The sequence below is a fragment of the Phaseolus vulgaris genome, chromosome 3, assembly GCF_000499845.2.
Source record: "Phaseolus vulgaris cultivar G19833 chromosome 3, P. vulgaris v2.0, whole genome shotgun sequence".
Taxonomy (NCBI): Eukaryota; Viridiplantae; Streptophyta; class Magnoliopsida; order Fabales; family Fabaceae; genus Phaseolus; species Phaseolus vulgaris.
In genome coordinates this window covers 51962978-51980383 of record NC_023757.2, presented here as the reverse complement: position 1 = coordinate 51980383, position 17406 = coordinate 51962978, and the positions used below count along the sequence as shown (strand labels likewise).

Below are 17406 nucleotides of genomic sequence, written 5' to 3'. Positions count from 1 at the left end.
TATAGAGCAATATATGGCCTTCTTATATCAGATACACTCAATGTGTGCGTAGTCGGTGGTCGCCGAAGGTATCCAAAGGTCTACATGATCGCCGGTTGATGAAGCGGCGTTCTCAATGTCAACATGATCGTCGATCGATGAAGCGGCGTTCTCCATATGTGTGGAGTTAGACAAGGTCAACGTGATCGCCGGTCGATGAAACGGCGATCTCCATGCATGCGTAGTCGGTGGTCGTCGAAGTTATGCAAAGGTCAACATGATCGCCGGTCGATGAAACGGCGATTTCCATGCGTGTGTAGTCGGTGATCATCGAAGTTGGTCAACATGATCGCCGGTTGATGAAGCGACGTTCTCCATATATGTGTAGTCGGTGGTCGCCGAAGTTAGACAAGGTCAACATAATCGCCGGTCGATGAAACAACGATCTCCATGCATGCGTAGTCGGTGGTCGTCGAAGTTATGCAAAGATCAACATGATCGCCGGTCGATGAAACGACGATCTCCATGTGTGCGTGTGGCGTGGTGAATGTAGGTGGCCTCGGTTCTGGGTGTTTTGGTAAAGCTGAATGATGCTATGAGGTAACCTGTTGGTTATGTTTTGGGTATGGTTCTCTCACTTTAAGGTTGTTATGATCCAACCATAAAGGAGAGTTTCTTTTGTGAATGAAATAGGAAGTCCACTTCTGGTCACTGTATATGGGTTGGGATACCCCTGAAGTATCCCTTTAATTTTATTTATTCATTGCTGATAAAAAAAAATTATAATGGTTGGATTAGGCTGGGTTATATTATATGCCTACAGCACCTACGACTACAACACCTGTCTCGCGCCTCACGCTGCTCCAGCGTTTGCTTCACCGTCGTTCTGACATTTACTTCGCCAACTTGCCTTCGTCGTTGTTCGCACCTTCCGATCGTCCACCTCAAGTTCAATAATGGTGCAGGTTTGCGAGTAAAAAAATTAAAATTAGGTTTTTTATAAAACCAATTTAAGTAACCCAACCCAATTCACACCTAAACCCAGAATAAAACTCAAGTCGCGATACTGAACTGTTTTGCCATTCAAACGATTCATGATACGATTCACACGATACGGGAGTGAAAATGATTCTTCTCATGATTCGTATCGCTGGTATCTGGAACCGCGTGTACGATTCGTATCGTGAATTGTACGATACTTACTACCATGACAAGAACAATAAAAAGCAACATTAAAACTGGACAAAACACTTCACGAGGACAGATTCCTGCATAACTCATAAACTTCTAAATAATTTATATTTTTTTCTAAGATTTTAATTCATTATTCCTCTCTTCAACAATTATATTATAGTTAGTAGATTGAAATATCTTAACTAGAATCTTAATCTATATATATATATATATGTTACTATTTTTCCTACTACTGATTTTTTTTTTTTTATGGCTTTAAGAAAGTTTTGTACTCAATTTGCTTGAATCAATTGAGAAACATAAATGTTATAGTAATCTAAATAAGTGAGAGATATTGATTGTATAAGTTGAAGCTTTGAGGGTTTTATCAGCTTTGCTTATTTTGAAGGTTTGTGGTTACTTGAGTCACTTTTCTTACCAGGCAAGATAGCTTAAGGTAAAGAAAGATAATTACTTACATCTATTCAATTATTTTTTGTTTGAATGTGTTGGAATTATGTGAAATATTATGGGGTTAAATTTGTATGTTTAGGAATTTGAAATATTAGAGTTGTTGTGATTTTGAATCCTTGCCTTATGCTAAATTTTGAGCCCATTATGATGTTGATGAGTCATATTTTTTTTGTTGGTTTGGTGTTTCTACCCTTTTTTTTAAGAGAAAATAGTTAGTTGTTGATGGTTAAAACTTGTTAGAAGTGTTAGAATTGAAATTTCTAAATTGTGCAATCACTTATTTGTTCTATCATTTTTTTTACATATATTATTTGATTTTCAAGTTGTCATTCAAATAATATTGAAAGCAGTTGTCATTATTACTTACAATCACATGATCACGTAAGTGACAATGTTTCTTATTTATGTCATGACTTGAGATTTGAGTTAGAGATGCTGAAAAAATTATATTTTTTTAAAACTCCCACTATTCAAGCAATAAATGGTCACTTAAACTCAAGTGATGAATCATTAGAGTTGTAGGAAGTATTTTAGAACTTTGTGGCTTCTGCAACGTGTCAAGTCACTCCATCAATTGTAACGCTTGAGGGAGGAATAGTCAATATAAATTATTTTTCTTTTGGAGACTTGATCACTCGAATGACAAGTGGATGCTCGAGCGAGACATATGTAGAATTTCAATGAGAGCAAGGAAGTATAAAAGTCAAATTTCAACGAAAAGGTTTCTTCTGCAAGAACTAAATAATATAGTTTTTTTTTTCAGCCATGCCAAAACAAGTTCCCACCGCAGACACGTTGTAAAATTTGCATTGGTAAAAGAATAAAGAACAAAGAATGCATTGATTTAAGTGAATATTCGCCAGAGAATAAACAATGTTTTGACAGATGAACTGAATATTCGCCAGAGAATATGATAATATGAAACAAAAAAACACAAAAATAAAAGAGAAAGATTATCGAAGGAAGCGAAATGAGAGAAGTGCGATAGAGAGCGACAACGACGAGGCAGAAAAACAACGACGATTCTAGTGACTACTCTGCACATTGTTGTGAAGGGTAGAGAACGAGAGTGAGGTAGTGTGAGTTCCCGCCACAGAGTGAAAAGATAGAAACCAAAACCATATTTAGAACACGAGCCTGTGTCTTAATGAGGGTGTCTGTCGTGATTTTTCTTTTTAAATATTATAAGAAAATTATATAAGAAGATGGTAAAAAAAATGAAGATGTCTTTATTCTCTTGCGTGTATTTACATTCGTGTATAGAAAATATATAAACATGTTGAAGTAACTTTTTGAAGAGAAAACAAAACATGTGTATTTATGAGAAGAAACTCTAAAATGACTTACCACTTCAAACTTGTCATTCTCTTAACCATTTTTTGTACTCTAAATATCTAGGAGTAACTCACTCCTATTTTGGAGGTAATGAATCTCTACTATGGGTAGTTTGTTACAATTTTTTTTTTTTCATGTTTTGTGTTTGATTATCTATCTTTGAATTATTTATGAAAAATATTTTTAGAACTTAAAGAACTTAGGAATACAATTCTAAACATAATTTGATATCTTTATGCAAATCATGTTTAGAAAAAACTAATTAAATAATATTTTCTTATTAAAATTTAGAATTAGACTAATACATTTTTTTATGTGAATATTAAAGTTATATTAATTAGAAAATGTGCTTGAGTTGATGAAATTCAATTTCATTAAACCTAATTTAGATTTGATATCCGCTTTTAAAATTTGTATGAATCCATGGCATTAATGTTGTAAGGAAGGAGGAGTGGGAGAAACTGTGTCTCTGCGTACCCTCTTCCAAACAAGCATGCGTCCCCAAAATCAATTATTATACTATGAATATACTATTATTATATTCATATTATTATTATTAATATTGAATATTGCTTTTATTAAAATTATTATTACTATTAATATTATTATAATTATTATCAATTTATTAAATTAATATTTTTAATATATATTATGTTCTAGATTAAACTAACAAGATTGGAGACAAAGTCATCATATTTTATAATCATATATCTACTCATTTGCTTAGAAACCAATTAAAATGCTATGTTCTATCCATCACTAACATCCTTCCTGGACAAGCTTTTTAACTTACATTATATACAATGACTACAGAAAATCTAATAAATTCGAGCTGGCTTAGAACACTACAAGAAAATTATGAAATAGAAATCAATTTCTAGAGATCAAAATAATTAATTACAATAATAACTAAAATAGAGACCATTTTGGAAACTAAAACAAAAATTGGTTTTTAAATTAGTTTCTATTATTGTTAAATAGTTTCTATATTGGTATCTAATTAGCAAAATCAAGGTTTTATAAACTAAATAATTGGTAGTTAAATTTAGTTACTATTACAACTAATTATTTTAGTCTCTAAAAATTGATTTTTATTTGATAATTTTCTTGTTGTGGAAGAAGGTGGTGAGCAAATGCGTTTGCCAAAGACCCTAACATCACAAAATTACAGAATAGTTACACAAGTGTTCAAGATTAATAAGCACTTGCTCAACTCCAATACTCCATCTTCGTCACCACACCTCAAATGCTATGCACTAGCCAAAAAAAAATCAGACAAGAGCAGGAAAATATAACAGCTATTACATTATCTTCAATACCTCGACAAAATGTGCACTTTCATAGTTCCAAGAAATTTGGTGACGTTGAAACCTTCAGAAAACCATGATTAAGTCTGCAAAACCAATGTTAGCAAGAATAAGATCATACTTAGGATAGGTAGGGGTTGCAAGATCATAAAACGTAGGAGACAACAACAAAAAATAATAAAATGCTATGGTGGTTCAGAGCAATCATAAGTTGAGATTTCCCTCCCTTTTTTACAAATTTTGAAAAGCCCTGTTGCTGGTTCTATGGCCTGCTTTATTTGGGATTAGATGTCACTCTTCTACTTTAACCAAATCTACAAATCAAGAAGAAAGCATGAGAAACTAATTGTGTGTGAACTATTAAAAACATGACCTGTTGCAGCCTATTGTGAGCATTTCCCTCGTTGTGTTGTAGATTAAAAAGTGAGCCAAAGGTCACCTGTTTGGTACCAGCGAAGGGACACACTTACCAAAGGCCTGTTAGGTGTAGTGATGAGTTCTGAAATGTTAAAAAAAAGGTGAAAATGCAAAAGCTGAAGTATACATGGTTTTCTTTTCATTTTTATATTCAAGCTCATAGATATGAATCTTATAAGTATTTTCAAATAATATAAAATTTATAACTATTTTATAATTTTTAAGTTGAATATCGAACTTGATGATCCATAAGATATTATTTATATAATTTTATAACGCATACATGTTTTTACCTTGATGATCTCTATTTAAGGCAAAGCAGCTCCATTGCATTTCGCTATATATACAGTTGAAACTTGCTCACTCTCTCATCCATGGCTCGCTCTGTGTCTTTCGTCTCAACCATCTTCGTCTTTCTTCTGCTTCTGCTCGCCACTGGTAACCCTTTCTCCATGCTCAATGCTACCATTTTAGGGTTTTCTTTATTGTGATCTTAACTATTAACTACTTTTCTGTAATAACTTATCAAGTACTTATATTATTAATGTTGAGCAGAGATGGGACCAAGAATGGTGGCGGAGGCAAGAGGTTGTGAGTCTCGGAGCCGCCATCTCAGGGGAAAATGTGAGAGTGACGAGAACTGTGCTTCTGCCTGCCGAACTGAACGTTTCAGCGGAGGACACTGCCGTGGCTTCCGTTGTAGATGCTTCTGCGACAAACGCTCTTAGAACTTCAAGAGTCATTATTCTCCATAGAAGATGATTCATCTATCTTCTTTCTGCATGTGTTGTTGAGTTAAGTTAAGTACTTGTGTTTCAGAATAAATCTTTGTTTGTTTCTTTGTTTGTAAAACCAGTGAGATTCAGTAATGTAATCTGTTCATCATCTAATACTATATTTTATTTTATGCTCTTACTGTCACAATTACGATTCAACCAACCCTATTATTATTATCATCGATGATTTTTTATACTCAAAACCATATTTTACAACAGATTAAAATAAATAAAATAATGATAAAAACAAATAAAAATATAATAAATAACATAATCCTACTAAAATCTCTTACTACCTATATATAAACGCAAACAGTGCCTACTAAAAGGAATATATGTTTTATTAATATCCTCTATCATTAACACAGACTTCACACTGCTTGCGTGCTTGCGTGACATTAATTGATGTAACAGACGTGACATCTAATGAGGATGTAACACTAACTCTATATTATAATATATGATCCGTAGCACGCACAAAACTGGTTACCCATGTGTTTGTAAGTGGTTACTTATGTGACGTACGCAAAACTGATTATCCGTGTGTGGAAGTGGTTACATATGTGACGTTTATGACCACTCACTCTTCATAGAAAAAAAATCATTTTTTTTTATAAAAACCATATATTACATCGGTTAGATGACAAAACCATATATTACATTGGTTAGATGACAAAATAACCTTACCATAATTGGTTACCAAGCCACAGGTTTCTCCGCATATACTGGCACACGCAAAACTGGTTACCCGTGTGTCTGTAAGTGGTTTACCTATGTGACGCTTATGACCCACCCACTCTTTATGAAAAAAAAAAATCAATTTTTTTTAATATGGATCATATATTACGTCAGTTAGATGACTTAACCAGTGTAATATGAATCATTGTGAGTAAAAAAAAAAATATTACATCAATTGTTACTAAGAACCAATGTAATACATTTTTTTTATCCTATTTTAAAACTCATGCGCAATCTCACTCAATCACGTCATTGCCACTTTTACAACCTCAAATATGTGTTACTATTAGAGAGTGTTAATATATAAAGACTCCTACTAAAATCCTACCACACAAAGCGGTTGAACAAACTAACAGCCCCACCCAAACAACATATTGAAATTTTTAATTTATAAAATAAAATATTTTAAAAAATGTTTTAATTTTTAAGTTGATATAAGATTTTGAACCCATTTTTTTATCAAAAACTATTAACTAATAGATAGGCTATATATTTATAAATATATAAATATGAACTAGTGTATAGACTATATATTTATAAATAATACAATAAAAAACATATTATAACATATTCTCTTGTCTCTTTGGGATATGAAATCTTCATAATTGATCACTATTTTCTTTATGTCACATCAGTTATTGTACTTTGTCACATCAAAACTGAAGATGGAAATATTAATTAAAGAAAAATATAAGTTCTACTGTTGAGATCCGAAACTTACCCGCAGTTCATGATATCATTTTTTCAATATTAAAAAAATGGTTTTCTTTTTATGATTTCCTAAAATTAGAAAAAGTTATTTAAAATTGGGTCTGACAATTTCTCCTACTTCAAAATTTACCTGTTTAGAAATTAGTTACCTTTTGAAACTTTAAAATTTTATAATGATATTTTTATTAAATGGAATAGTTAAATAGGTCATTTTAATATTTATATTTATTTAAATATATATATATATATACATGATTTTTTATATTTAATGTGTAATATAGAATATGAATACAAATAATATTAAAGAAGCATATGTAACATCCTTAATTTTACCCATATATAATGAAATAAAAGTAAAACAAACAATTTCTAATTACAAATAAACATATACTACTTTCTCATATGTGTATCTCAAAAGAAATATCCCTCCTCATAGGGATTTAATATATACATCAAAAGTTTTAACAACAAAACAAAACATTCAAATAAAACTATCTCATCCTTCAACTGCTCACTAAGGAGCTCTATTACTTGCAATCTAGATCATCACAGATAAAGAAACAACACAAACAAATAACAGGATAAACTATCTATATAAAAAGTTTGATATAATTTAAATTTCAAATTTATAAGCATAATTAATCAATTCTTATATGATTTCTCAAACCATCAAGTGTCTATTACATTCATAAAATTAATCTTTCATATGTCAGACTTCTACTGATTCACAACACATAGACATTTGACTCTCTACTTCCGGAAGACTCGTGCGTTGACTTAGACTCAGAGATCTGCACCTGTCATACTATCTCACTGTGAAATCCACACAGCTATGCGCATAAAGAATCTCAATATCATATCTCTCCTAGTATGACATGGTTAACTCATATAACAGGTCAAGTTAGTTATCTTTCAAACAACTTACCCATTCATATGAACCTCCTTCGACTCTCACCACCTGAATAACTTCATCTATATGATTCCATTATCTCAGGAGAGTCAGTATATCTCCTTCTAGACGAATCCCTAGTCAATGCACATCCTAAACAATCTTAACACAGTATTTTCTTTCCTGAAAATACTATATTTTGATTAAAATTCATATTTTAAACATCACAATCTCCAACATCAAACAATCAAATCATTCCAAATTTTAGAATTTCCAAAACACACAACAATTTATTTACTAATGATATAAATGTCTTGAATCAAAAGGGCTCCAAAGTGTATCTAAATAACATCAAGTTTTACTACCCAAAAAGAGACACAATAAAAGGAGAATGAAAGAAAATTATCTCTCAACTACAACTATATCCAACGGTCATCAACTTCTTCAAATTTGCACAAGCAAGAACTAATTCCAACTTGTAATACTTCAATATTTAAAATTATTGCAAGATTGTTACACCAATTACAAAAGGAGAAAAGAAGAGTATTATCCAATATTGTATAGCATTTATAGAATGAAAGAAAAGAGCATGAACAATAAATGTTCTTCTTTTTACTACTTTACATATACCTAACACCACGTATCCAACATTATTTAATAAAAAGATGGGAAAGCCACAACATGAAAATTAAAGTTTGATCACCAATTGTTAAACCCAACAACTAATTTATCTCAAAAACACCGGAATTCAGATTACAATCAACATAGCAATTCTCTAAATAATCAATTCACAATTTACTTTAAAAATTGTCACAAACAATTTTTAGTTCATAAACTGAATCATCACGAAATAATCAAAATATATGCTCTGAAATTGTCAAGAAAATCATCACAAACCTTTTTCAAATACCATATATACATTCTACACTTACATACATTCTACACCATCTACTATATCTAAATTTTTCATTTCAATCTCAAACAATTTCCAATCTACACAACAACAAGAGATCTTGCAAGAAAATTTGAAACTGGTGACCACGTCACCCCCACATCCAGATCTTCTGGCCTAGGATTCTATTTTACAATTTAAAACTAGCTTCCGTTACCTGAACTTTAGTTGATGCTCACTAGGAGCTCCAAATCTATCAAAAGCCTAAAGTAATTTAACTTGCACCACAGAATCCTGATAAAAATCTAACTATATAACTAGGACCTTTTGTTAACAATTAACCCTGAAGTTAAAAGAATCATATGCAAAGCATAAATCTAATAAGATCAAAATTAACTCAAAAGAAAAAGGGTCAAGAATGAACTTACTCTATGAGAGGTTCTGATTGGACAATCTTATAGGGTTCACTGTCAGGAGTCCAATGACAGACTCCGATCGCCAAACTGATAAGCGAGGAGGTTAGAATCTTAGCTTGTGTTTGGATCAGCAGATGGAAGGTGGGAGAGCAAAGAAGTGCAGAATCTCCCGTGTTTGGATCAACAGCTGAAAGGAGGTGGGAGAGCGAGGAAGTGCCAAATAGGGAGCTGAATGTTTCTTTCCAGAGTTGCAAAGAAAGGAGAAGGGGGAAGAGAGAAAGTCATACAAAATATGTAAATGACTTATAAACCCTTAATTTTATTCACAACATTTACTATATGAATTATTCACATTCCACATTTATATTTTTTTAAAACTATATTACACATATAATAAAACATAAAAAATTAATTATAATAATAAAAAGTATATTAATATTGATAATATGAATATTTAAATATTAAAATAACAATAATATTTAGAATTAACTTATAAAATAATAATATTAATTAAATTTTTTTTGAAATAATAATAATGAATATATTAAATAAATTAATAATAATTAAATCATTTTTTTATCATATGAAACTTGTATTTTTTCTTTTCTAAAATAATTATTCAAAGAGAATAATATATAAAATTTTAATTAAATCAAATTTACATAAAAATATTTTTAAAAATAAGGATAAATTTGTAAATTTATAATTTATATCTTTAAAAATAATTCAAAATACAACCTCACTCACAAACTTTAATAAACTTTCGTCGCACATCCACTCTAACATACCCTAATTCAAACACTCTCAACTTTCTTCACACTTTCTTCTCAAATCTTCACACTTCCACTCTCCCACACCTTCAACTTTCCACTCCTCCACATCCTCAACTTTCCACTCCTCCACACCCTTTAATCCAAACAAAGCCTTAGAGAGAAGGGAAAGAAAAGGAAAAAGAGGAACAAAACTGAACTTACCCTATAAGAGATTCTGATCGGACAATCTTGTAGTCTTCGCTGCCAGGAGTAAACTTTTAGACAGAGATGGTGGTTATTTTAAAATGAAACCTGAATAACAGAATTTTCTATTTATATGTCATTTTCATTTTAATAATAAAATATTCAGGTATCATTTAAAATATACCACTTCTACTCTAAGGTTATTTTCTAAATCCTTACATTCTCCCAACTAAGAAAAATTATTGCATATAATTGCATACAATATCGTATGCAATAACTATATTTATTAAAGTATAATTGCATACAATATCGTATGCAATTATAATTGCATACAATATCGTATGCAATTATAATTGCATACAATATCGTATGCAATAACTATATTTATTTGTGATAATTATTATTTTCTTAATAAATATATTTATTTAAAATAATTACTTATTTAAATAAATATTAGTGGAAACAATTTTTGTTAAGTTTTACTTACCTTTGGAGTCTAGCTCCTATAGATAAGAGCGAATAAATTTAATGTAAAAATTATTTCACAAACAATAATTCCTTTAACAAAAAATCTTCAATAACTTAAAGTACTATTTTTTTTAAGAGACCGTATTTAATCATCCTTTTTAAGTCTGTCTTAAAAAATATAAAGAACAATGTAAAAGAGATGAGAGAATGAATAAAATAAACGAAATTTTATGAAAAAAAATGTGATAGATTTCAACTTTTTCATAGGTCACTAATATAATAGGTTAATATTTTTAAAGGATAAAGTGATAAAATTATTTTAAAGAAAAACAAAGTAACTAAAAGATTAATGACATACTTTTATTGATCGACATAAAAAAAATTATCACGAGAAGCAAAGATACTATGGAGACGAAATAATATGGTTAAAATAATAGAAGATAGAAAAGTTTATTGGTTTATTAATATTATGAAAAAAAATTGTTTTGTAATTATATTTCATTCCAAGGATAAATTATATACAGGATTATTAGAATGAATGTTACTCTCTAGTAAATAATGATTAATATGAATCTTTTGTAAGACATTTGTTTATTGATTGATTTCTATTTCATGTTGTTTATTCTTAATTCAAAAAATATTGTTCCATTTGTGATGTATATTATTATATTGTTCATCTTGGTATTAAATAACTCAACATTTGATAAGTGTGATAATAACTTATTTTATCATATGAATTAACCTCTTCATTTGTCTTTATGTCATTTGTTCCTTTGATACTAAAAATTATTGTTTAAACAATTTTTTGGAGATAGAAGTTATCACCTCTGATTTCATCATTTTTTTTTAGAAAAATGCAAATTTGAAGACAAAAAGAGGAATTCATTTCAGAAAATTCTAGCCAAGCAACCAGAAGTCTCGTTTAACAAGAAGAACATTAAACTCATTGGACCAAATAGAGTTTATGTTTGTCCAAGGAAAATTCACTTTTTGGAAGTGATTTAAAAGGTGAAATCTCAACATGTTGAAGTAACTTTTTGGAGAGAAAACAAAACATGTGTATTTATGATAAGAAACTCCAAAATGAGTTACCACTTCAAACTTTTCATTCTCTTAACATTTTTTTACTCTAAATATCTAGGAGTAACTAACTCCTATTTTGAATGTAATGAATTTCTACTATGTGTAGTTTGTTACAATTTTTTTTTTCGTGTTTTGTGTTTGATTATCTATGCTTGAATTATTTATGAAAAATATTTTTAGAACTTAAAAGAACTTAGGAATACAATTCTAAACATAATTTGATATCTTTACACAAATCATGTTTAGAAAAAACTAATAAAATAATATTTTCTTATTAAGCTTTAGAATTAGACTAATACATTTCTTTTATGTGAATATTAAAGTTATATTTATTAGAAAATGTGCTTGAGTTGATGAAATTCAATTTCATTAAACCTAATTTAAATTTGATATCCGCTTTTAAAATTTGTAATGTTGTAAGGAGGAGTGGGAGAAACTGTGTCTCTGCGAACCCTCTTCGAAACAAGCATGCGTCCCCAAAATCAACCCTTCAATTGCATGAAACCCTCGATTGTGATTCCTCCCAAAACGACAACGTCTTCAAGCTCCATACAGCATCCATACATTTCACAAGTCCTCTCCACACCCAACTGGGCCCTGCTACTCAACCACCACCTCTTCTCAAACACTCTCCTCCTCAACCCTCGCTCCGCCGTAACCGTTTTCAACAACCAACGCCACCCCTCCCACGCCATCAAGTTTCACGCCTGGCTTTCGCATGTCAACCCCGCACTCGCCACGCACCCTTCAGTGCAAGGCGCTCTTCGGAACACTCTGCACCGTAACGGCCCCGCGGTGCTGTCGCTCGAGCTGCTCCGTGACGTTCACAATTCCGGGTTTCGGCTCTCCGAGGATCTGCTCTGCGCGTTGATCGGAAGCTGGGGAAGGCTCGGTTTGGCAAATTACTGTGCTCATGTTTTCGGTCAAATTTCATTCTTGAGTCTCACCCCCTCCACTAGGTTGTACAACGCTCTTATTGACGCTTTGGTCAAATCCAATTCAATTGACCTTGCTTATCTCAAATTCCAGCAAATGCCCGCGGATAATTGCCGCCCCGATAGAATTACATATAACACGCTTGTTCACGGGGTTTGCAAGATTGGCGTGGTGGATGAGGCGCTTCGGTTGATCAGACAGATGAACGAGAAGGGACATTTGCCTAATGTGTTCACTTATACAATGCTTGTTGATGGGTTTTGTAACGCGAACAGGGTTGGAGAAGCGTTTGGGGTTTTTGAGACGATGAAGCGGAGTGGAGTTGGTCCAAATGAAGCCACTGTGAGAGCGTTAGTCCACGGGGTTTTTCGCTGCGTGGATCCAGGTAAGGCTCTTGAGATGTTGTTATCTAAGTTTTTATATAGGGAGGTGGAGCAGGAGTGTGTTCATTTTAAGTTAGCTTGTGATACTGTGCTGTATTGCCTTGCGAATAGTTCTATGGCGAAAGAGATGGTTTTGTTTCTGAGGGAGGTTCTGGGAAGAGGTTATGCCCCTGATAGCTCTGTTTTCAATGTCATAATTGCTTGTTTGGTTAAGGGAGCTGAGCTGAGAGAGTCGTGTGACATATTTGAAATTTTAAGAAAGCAAGGTGTGAAGGCAAGCATTGGTACTTACCTTGTACTTGTGGAGGCCTCGTACAAAAGAGGATGGAGAGAGGATGGGGATCGAGTATCTGGACAAATGATTAGTGATGGGCTAATTTGTAATGTTTTCACATATAACATGATAATTAATTGCTTCTGCAGAGCCAAACTGATGGATAATGCGTCTGAGGCTTTCAGGGACATGCAGCTTAGAGGTTTTGTTCCCAACCTTGTTACTTTCAATACCCTTATTAATGGGTATTGCAAGGAAGGAGCAATAGTTAAGGCACGGGAGCTGTTGGAGATGCTTTTAGAAACTGGGCTTAAACCTGATATCTTCACTTTTGGCTCTATAATTGATGGACTCTGTCGAATAAAGAAGATTGAGGAAGCTTTCGAATGCTTTACAGAGATGATTGAGTGGGGCATAACTCCAAATGCCGTCATTTACAATATCTTAATTCGGTCTCTTTGTGCCATTGGGGATGTTGCAAGGTCAGTGAAACTTTTAAGAAGAATGCAAAAGGAAGGAGTAAACCCTGACACCTACTCCTATAATGCTTTGATCCAAATCTTCTGTAGGACGAATAAAGTCGATAAAGCTAAAAATATTTTTGATTCAATGTCAAAATCTGGCTTGAATCCGGACAATTACACTTATGGTGCTTTTATAGAGGCACTCTATGAATCTGGGAGATTAGAGGACGCCAAGAAGATATTTTACTCAATGGAGGCAAACGGCTGCTCTCCCGATTTGTATATATGTAACTTGATTATTAAAATATTAGTTCAGCAGAATTGTATGGAAGAGGCACGAAACATCATGGAAAGATACAGAGTTAAGGGAATATCTTTAAATTCTATTCCTAATTAGTGAGACTAATTTCCTACTAGTTTCTTGGATGCTACTACATTATTGAGCTTTTGAAAGTGAAGACATCGATTCTGGGTATAGTACCTCAGATTATAAAGCCCTGTTCATATGTATGGATGTACTTTTTGGCCATTTCAACACCAACAAAAAATAGTACAATAAGGAATTTATCTTTTCCTCTTTTGTTGGTGACTCTCTGTCATCCTTCTTACAAAGAGCTTGGTTTATTTAGAGGCTTTGATGGACGTAGCTTTGTTATCATGTTATACCATGCCTCTAGTCTTGCTATGCTTATCTTACTAATTGTGTTGTTGTTCTGGAGTAAACAAACACCACCTTTTTCCATTGTTTCTCCATTAAAGGAGTAGCATCGATCACCTTACAAACACCAAAATCAACAGTGAAGGCTGTGCCAACCCACGACAGCTCCATCTTTCATTTGTGACCCATCCTGCACATAGAGCACGAATTTGGTGGCACTCTTGACTGGATAACGTGGGATACCAAATTTTGTGGTTATGGGAGTCGCTTATGATGTTAGTTTTATTTGACTGGGTTTATATTAGTTCTAAACTAATATTTGTTCTAGACTATTATCAGGGGTGTGTATCATACACGTATCCCTTTATCAATGAAATATATACCATCTCTCTTTTCCTGCTTTTCACTTCCCCGGCATACCCCAGCCCCCCATAATAATTTAAACTGGTTCCATATGCAGCTTGTTGCATTTTACTATCAATTTTACATGATAGCAAATGAAGTACATTTGTACAATATTCATGTAATGAATCTTCATCTTCAAAGATCACATCTACAAAACTAGTATTAGTTTCATTCCTTGATGAAGGCACTCTTATTATTAGAAGTTATAACCTTATTTGTTGTGAGGGAAGGTTGGGGTTGGTAGCTACTTCTAGAGTTTGTGTTAGCATTTTATTATGAGTTTTGGGACATTATAAATAAGCATTTCAGTGAAACCATGTGTTAGGCCTCTAATAAATAAATATTATAAGAGGAGAACCAGGGGTTAGGTGGTTCTCTAATAGGACTGAATTTGTTAGTAGTTTTTTATTGAGTAGCAGTTTTCTGATTTTCAACAGTTAGCAGTTTTAGGCATAACTGCCTCTATAGACAGTTATGAGTCAGGAACAAAATAGGAAATAGGGGGAAAGTAAAGGTTTTATATTTAGTGGTAATTGGGTGGAAAGGGAGAGACCAAGCACTCAACATCTTGTAAGGGAATCCTTGTATCCAACCCGAGCTTATTGCTGGGAAAATTGGGTGTTTCTATATCAGTCAATTGAATAAATACCAGTTGGTTTCTATCACTATGCAGCCAAGTTCTATGTTAAATTACATTTATTATTTTTTGCAACTTGTTGATATATATACTTTAACTGTTAAAATTATTTTGAACATAAAATTCACTGAACTATGTGACACTGACATTACTAAAATTTTCAGAGCGAGGGTTATCAATGTAACTTTTCTTTTATTCATTGCAGGTTGAGTATCGCCAGTTTCTGAATTGCCTGAGTAATTCAACTCCTTTCTCAATTTTGTGAGTCACAAAAATAATGGCAGATAGACCATAAAGTCTTAATGATCAATATTTGAGTTGAGGTGGTCATAACGTGACTGACCATCCTGGTGCAATAAGAAGAGATTGGTAAACATTTTGGATTGCAGTCATAATGCTATTCTATTATATTCTTCCATTCAGGTAATTTTATGTCTAACAGACTGCAATGGACATGTTTGTTTGACATATCTTTTTACCATCTACTAATGTCTCATCATCCATCTTTTATGATGTTCATGCTTAAATGTTATGTTGGTACTGGCCTAGCGGCTATTACTTGAGCAATAACTAGGTTTTTTTTTTTTGTATTCTTTTTTTGCTATGGTATTTGTTGCAATATAGTAAAACATAGCTAGTAGAACATCTATCTTAAGTAAGTGAAAAACAAACTCTTTGTACAATTTTCTTTGTTCGAATCTTAATGAAATTTCATCAATTGATGATGTACTGAAAAATGATAGCTGATTATAGTCTCAACTCTCAAATTTGCTAAATTATGCTCTCAAATTTTGATTGCTTACTTGCACTGCTTGACAGAACTGTCTCAAGATGTTAGGGGCCATCAAACTTGTTCCTATTAAGTATGATAAAAACATAAGCAAGACCATTTCCAGCATAAAAGCTGTATAGGGCCTGCCCTAGAGAAGTAACCAAGCCTTGGAATACTGCTTTTAAAGATAGTTCTCTTTTATGATTATGACTGATGATGGCGTGCTTTCCTTTGCTATGGCTGTTTTATTTCGTTTGGAGTGTTGGTGACGTTTTGAGGTTGAATAATTTGTCTCAGTAATGGTTTCTGGCACATGGTGAAAAAGAGAAGTGTACTGGTAGCACCTACTTGGTATTAAGTAATTTTTCAATCTGCAGTGAAAGATAAACCATGCATAAAGGCCAGAAGAGCAGATCCTGCTGAACCAAAGAAAAGCCAAACAATCCATAGTGTAGCAGTATATGGTTGTGAGCTTATTAGCATGCTTCTATGCATCGAAGTTATTTATCAGGAATTTTTGTTCCATTCTAGCCATTATATGGAAAATCCCAATACACAAAATTAGAGTTACAGTAAGAATAGGGACAAACCTTAGAGGTTAGTTAGATTGATCTAATTTTCTTGTAATTGGAAGCAACCTTGTTACTGATTATTGGCAATGTAAATATGTAGATGGCATGAAATTTTATCGGTTTCTATATACAGATTAGCATATACAGATGGTGATGGTGTTAGTTGTGAAACAAAATTGTTTCAAGTTTGAGACATGACCATTGCAGTGCATGAGTTTTAATTACACCAAATACTGTCACCTGAGTATAGTGCAATTTTTTTTAAAAGTTTCATTGTGTTAGTGGTGAGTTTTTGCTGAATTAGTTGATGTCACGTGAAACATGATTGTTGAAGCACACGAGTTTTCGTTGCAGTTGTTAAGTGGGCGTGGATAAGTTAGAAATTCAATTGCAATTTAGATTGCATTGTGAACCAACTATATAGAGTTACATTAGACAGTCCAATAATCCATGTAACAGAGATTTTTTTTCAATATAATACATATTTTAATGTCTTAAAGTGGAGGTTTAAAAAATAAACAGTGGAAATACGACCATTGACCATGTCAAGTTTTTTTTACTAAAAGGGAAAAACATTGGTAAGAAAATTAAGAGATTGGGACATGCTTTTGCTTCCCCGCACCCTTAATTTTTCTATATATCACTTTTCATTTTTATCTTTTAGAGAAAAGTTTTGTTGATAATATGAACA

At 32.4% G+C, this 17406-nt stretch overlaps 1 protein-coding gene across 11 annotated transcripts; it reads left to right on the top strand.

Moving 5' to 3' along the window:
• Window positions 1–12013: 12013 nt before the first annotated feature.
• On the top strand, window positions 12014–16841 carry LOC137808650 (putative pentatricopeptide repeat-containing protein At3g16890, mitochondrial). 11 transcript variants are annotated; one of them, XM_068609884.1, is made up of 3 exons: window positions 12014–13689; window positions 15577–15740; window positions 16521–16841. In XM_068609884.1, exons 1-2 carry the CDS (start codon window positions 12083–12085, stop codon window positions 15596–15598), a joined length of 1629 nt encoding a protein of 542 aa, XP_068465985.1. In that variant the 5' UTR covers window positions 12014–12082; the 3' UTR covers window positions 15599–15740; window positions 16521–16841. The 11 variants fall into 11 exon arrangements, with proteins under 11 accessions (XP_068465985.1, XP_068465983.1, XP_068465984.1 ...); XM_068609882.1 differs by having other exon boundaries at window positions 16191–16841; XM_068609883.1 differs by having other exon boundaries at window positions 15577–15794.
• The last annotated feature ends 565 nt before the right edge of the window (window positions 16842–17406 follow it).

Bases quoted from the DNA above. Each gene is read 5' to 3' on its own strand.
- LOC137808650 (XM_068609878.1), top strand. From the start codon at position 12,083: ATGCGTCCCCAAAATCAACCCTTCAATTGCATGAAACCCTCGATTGTG.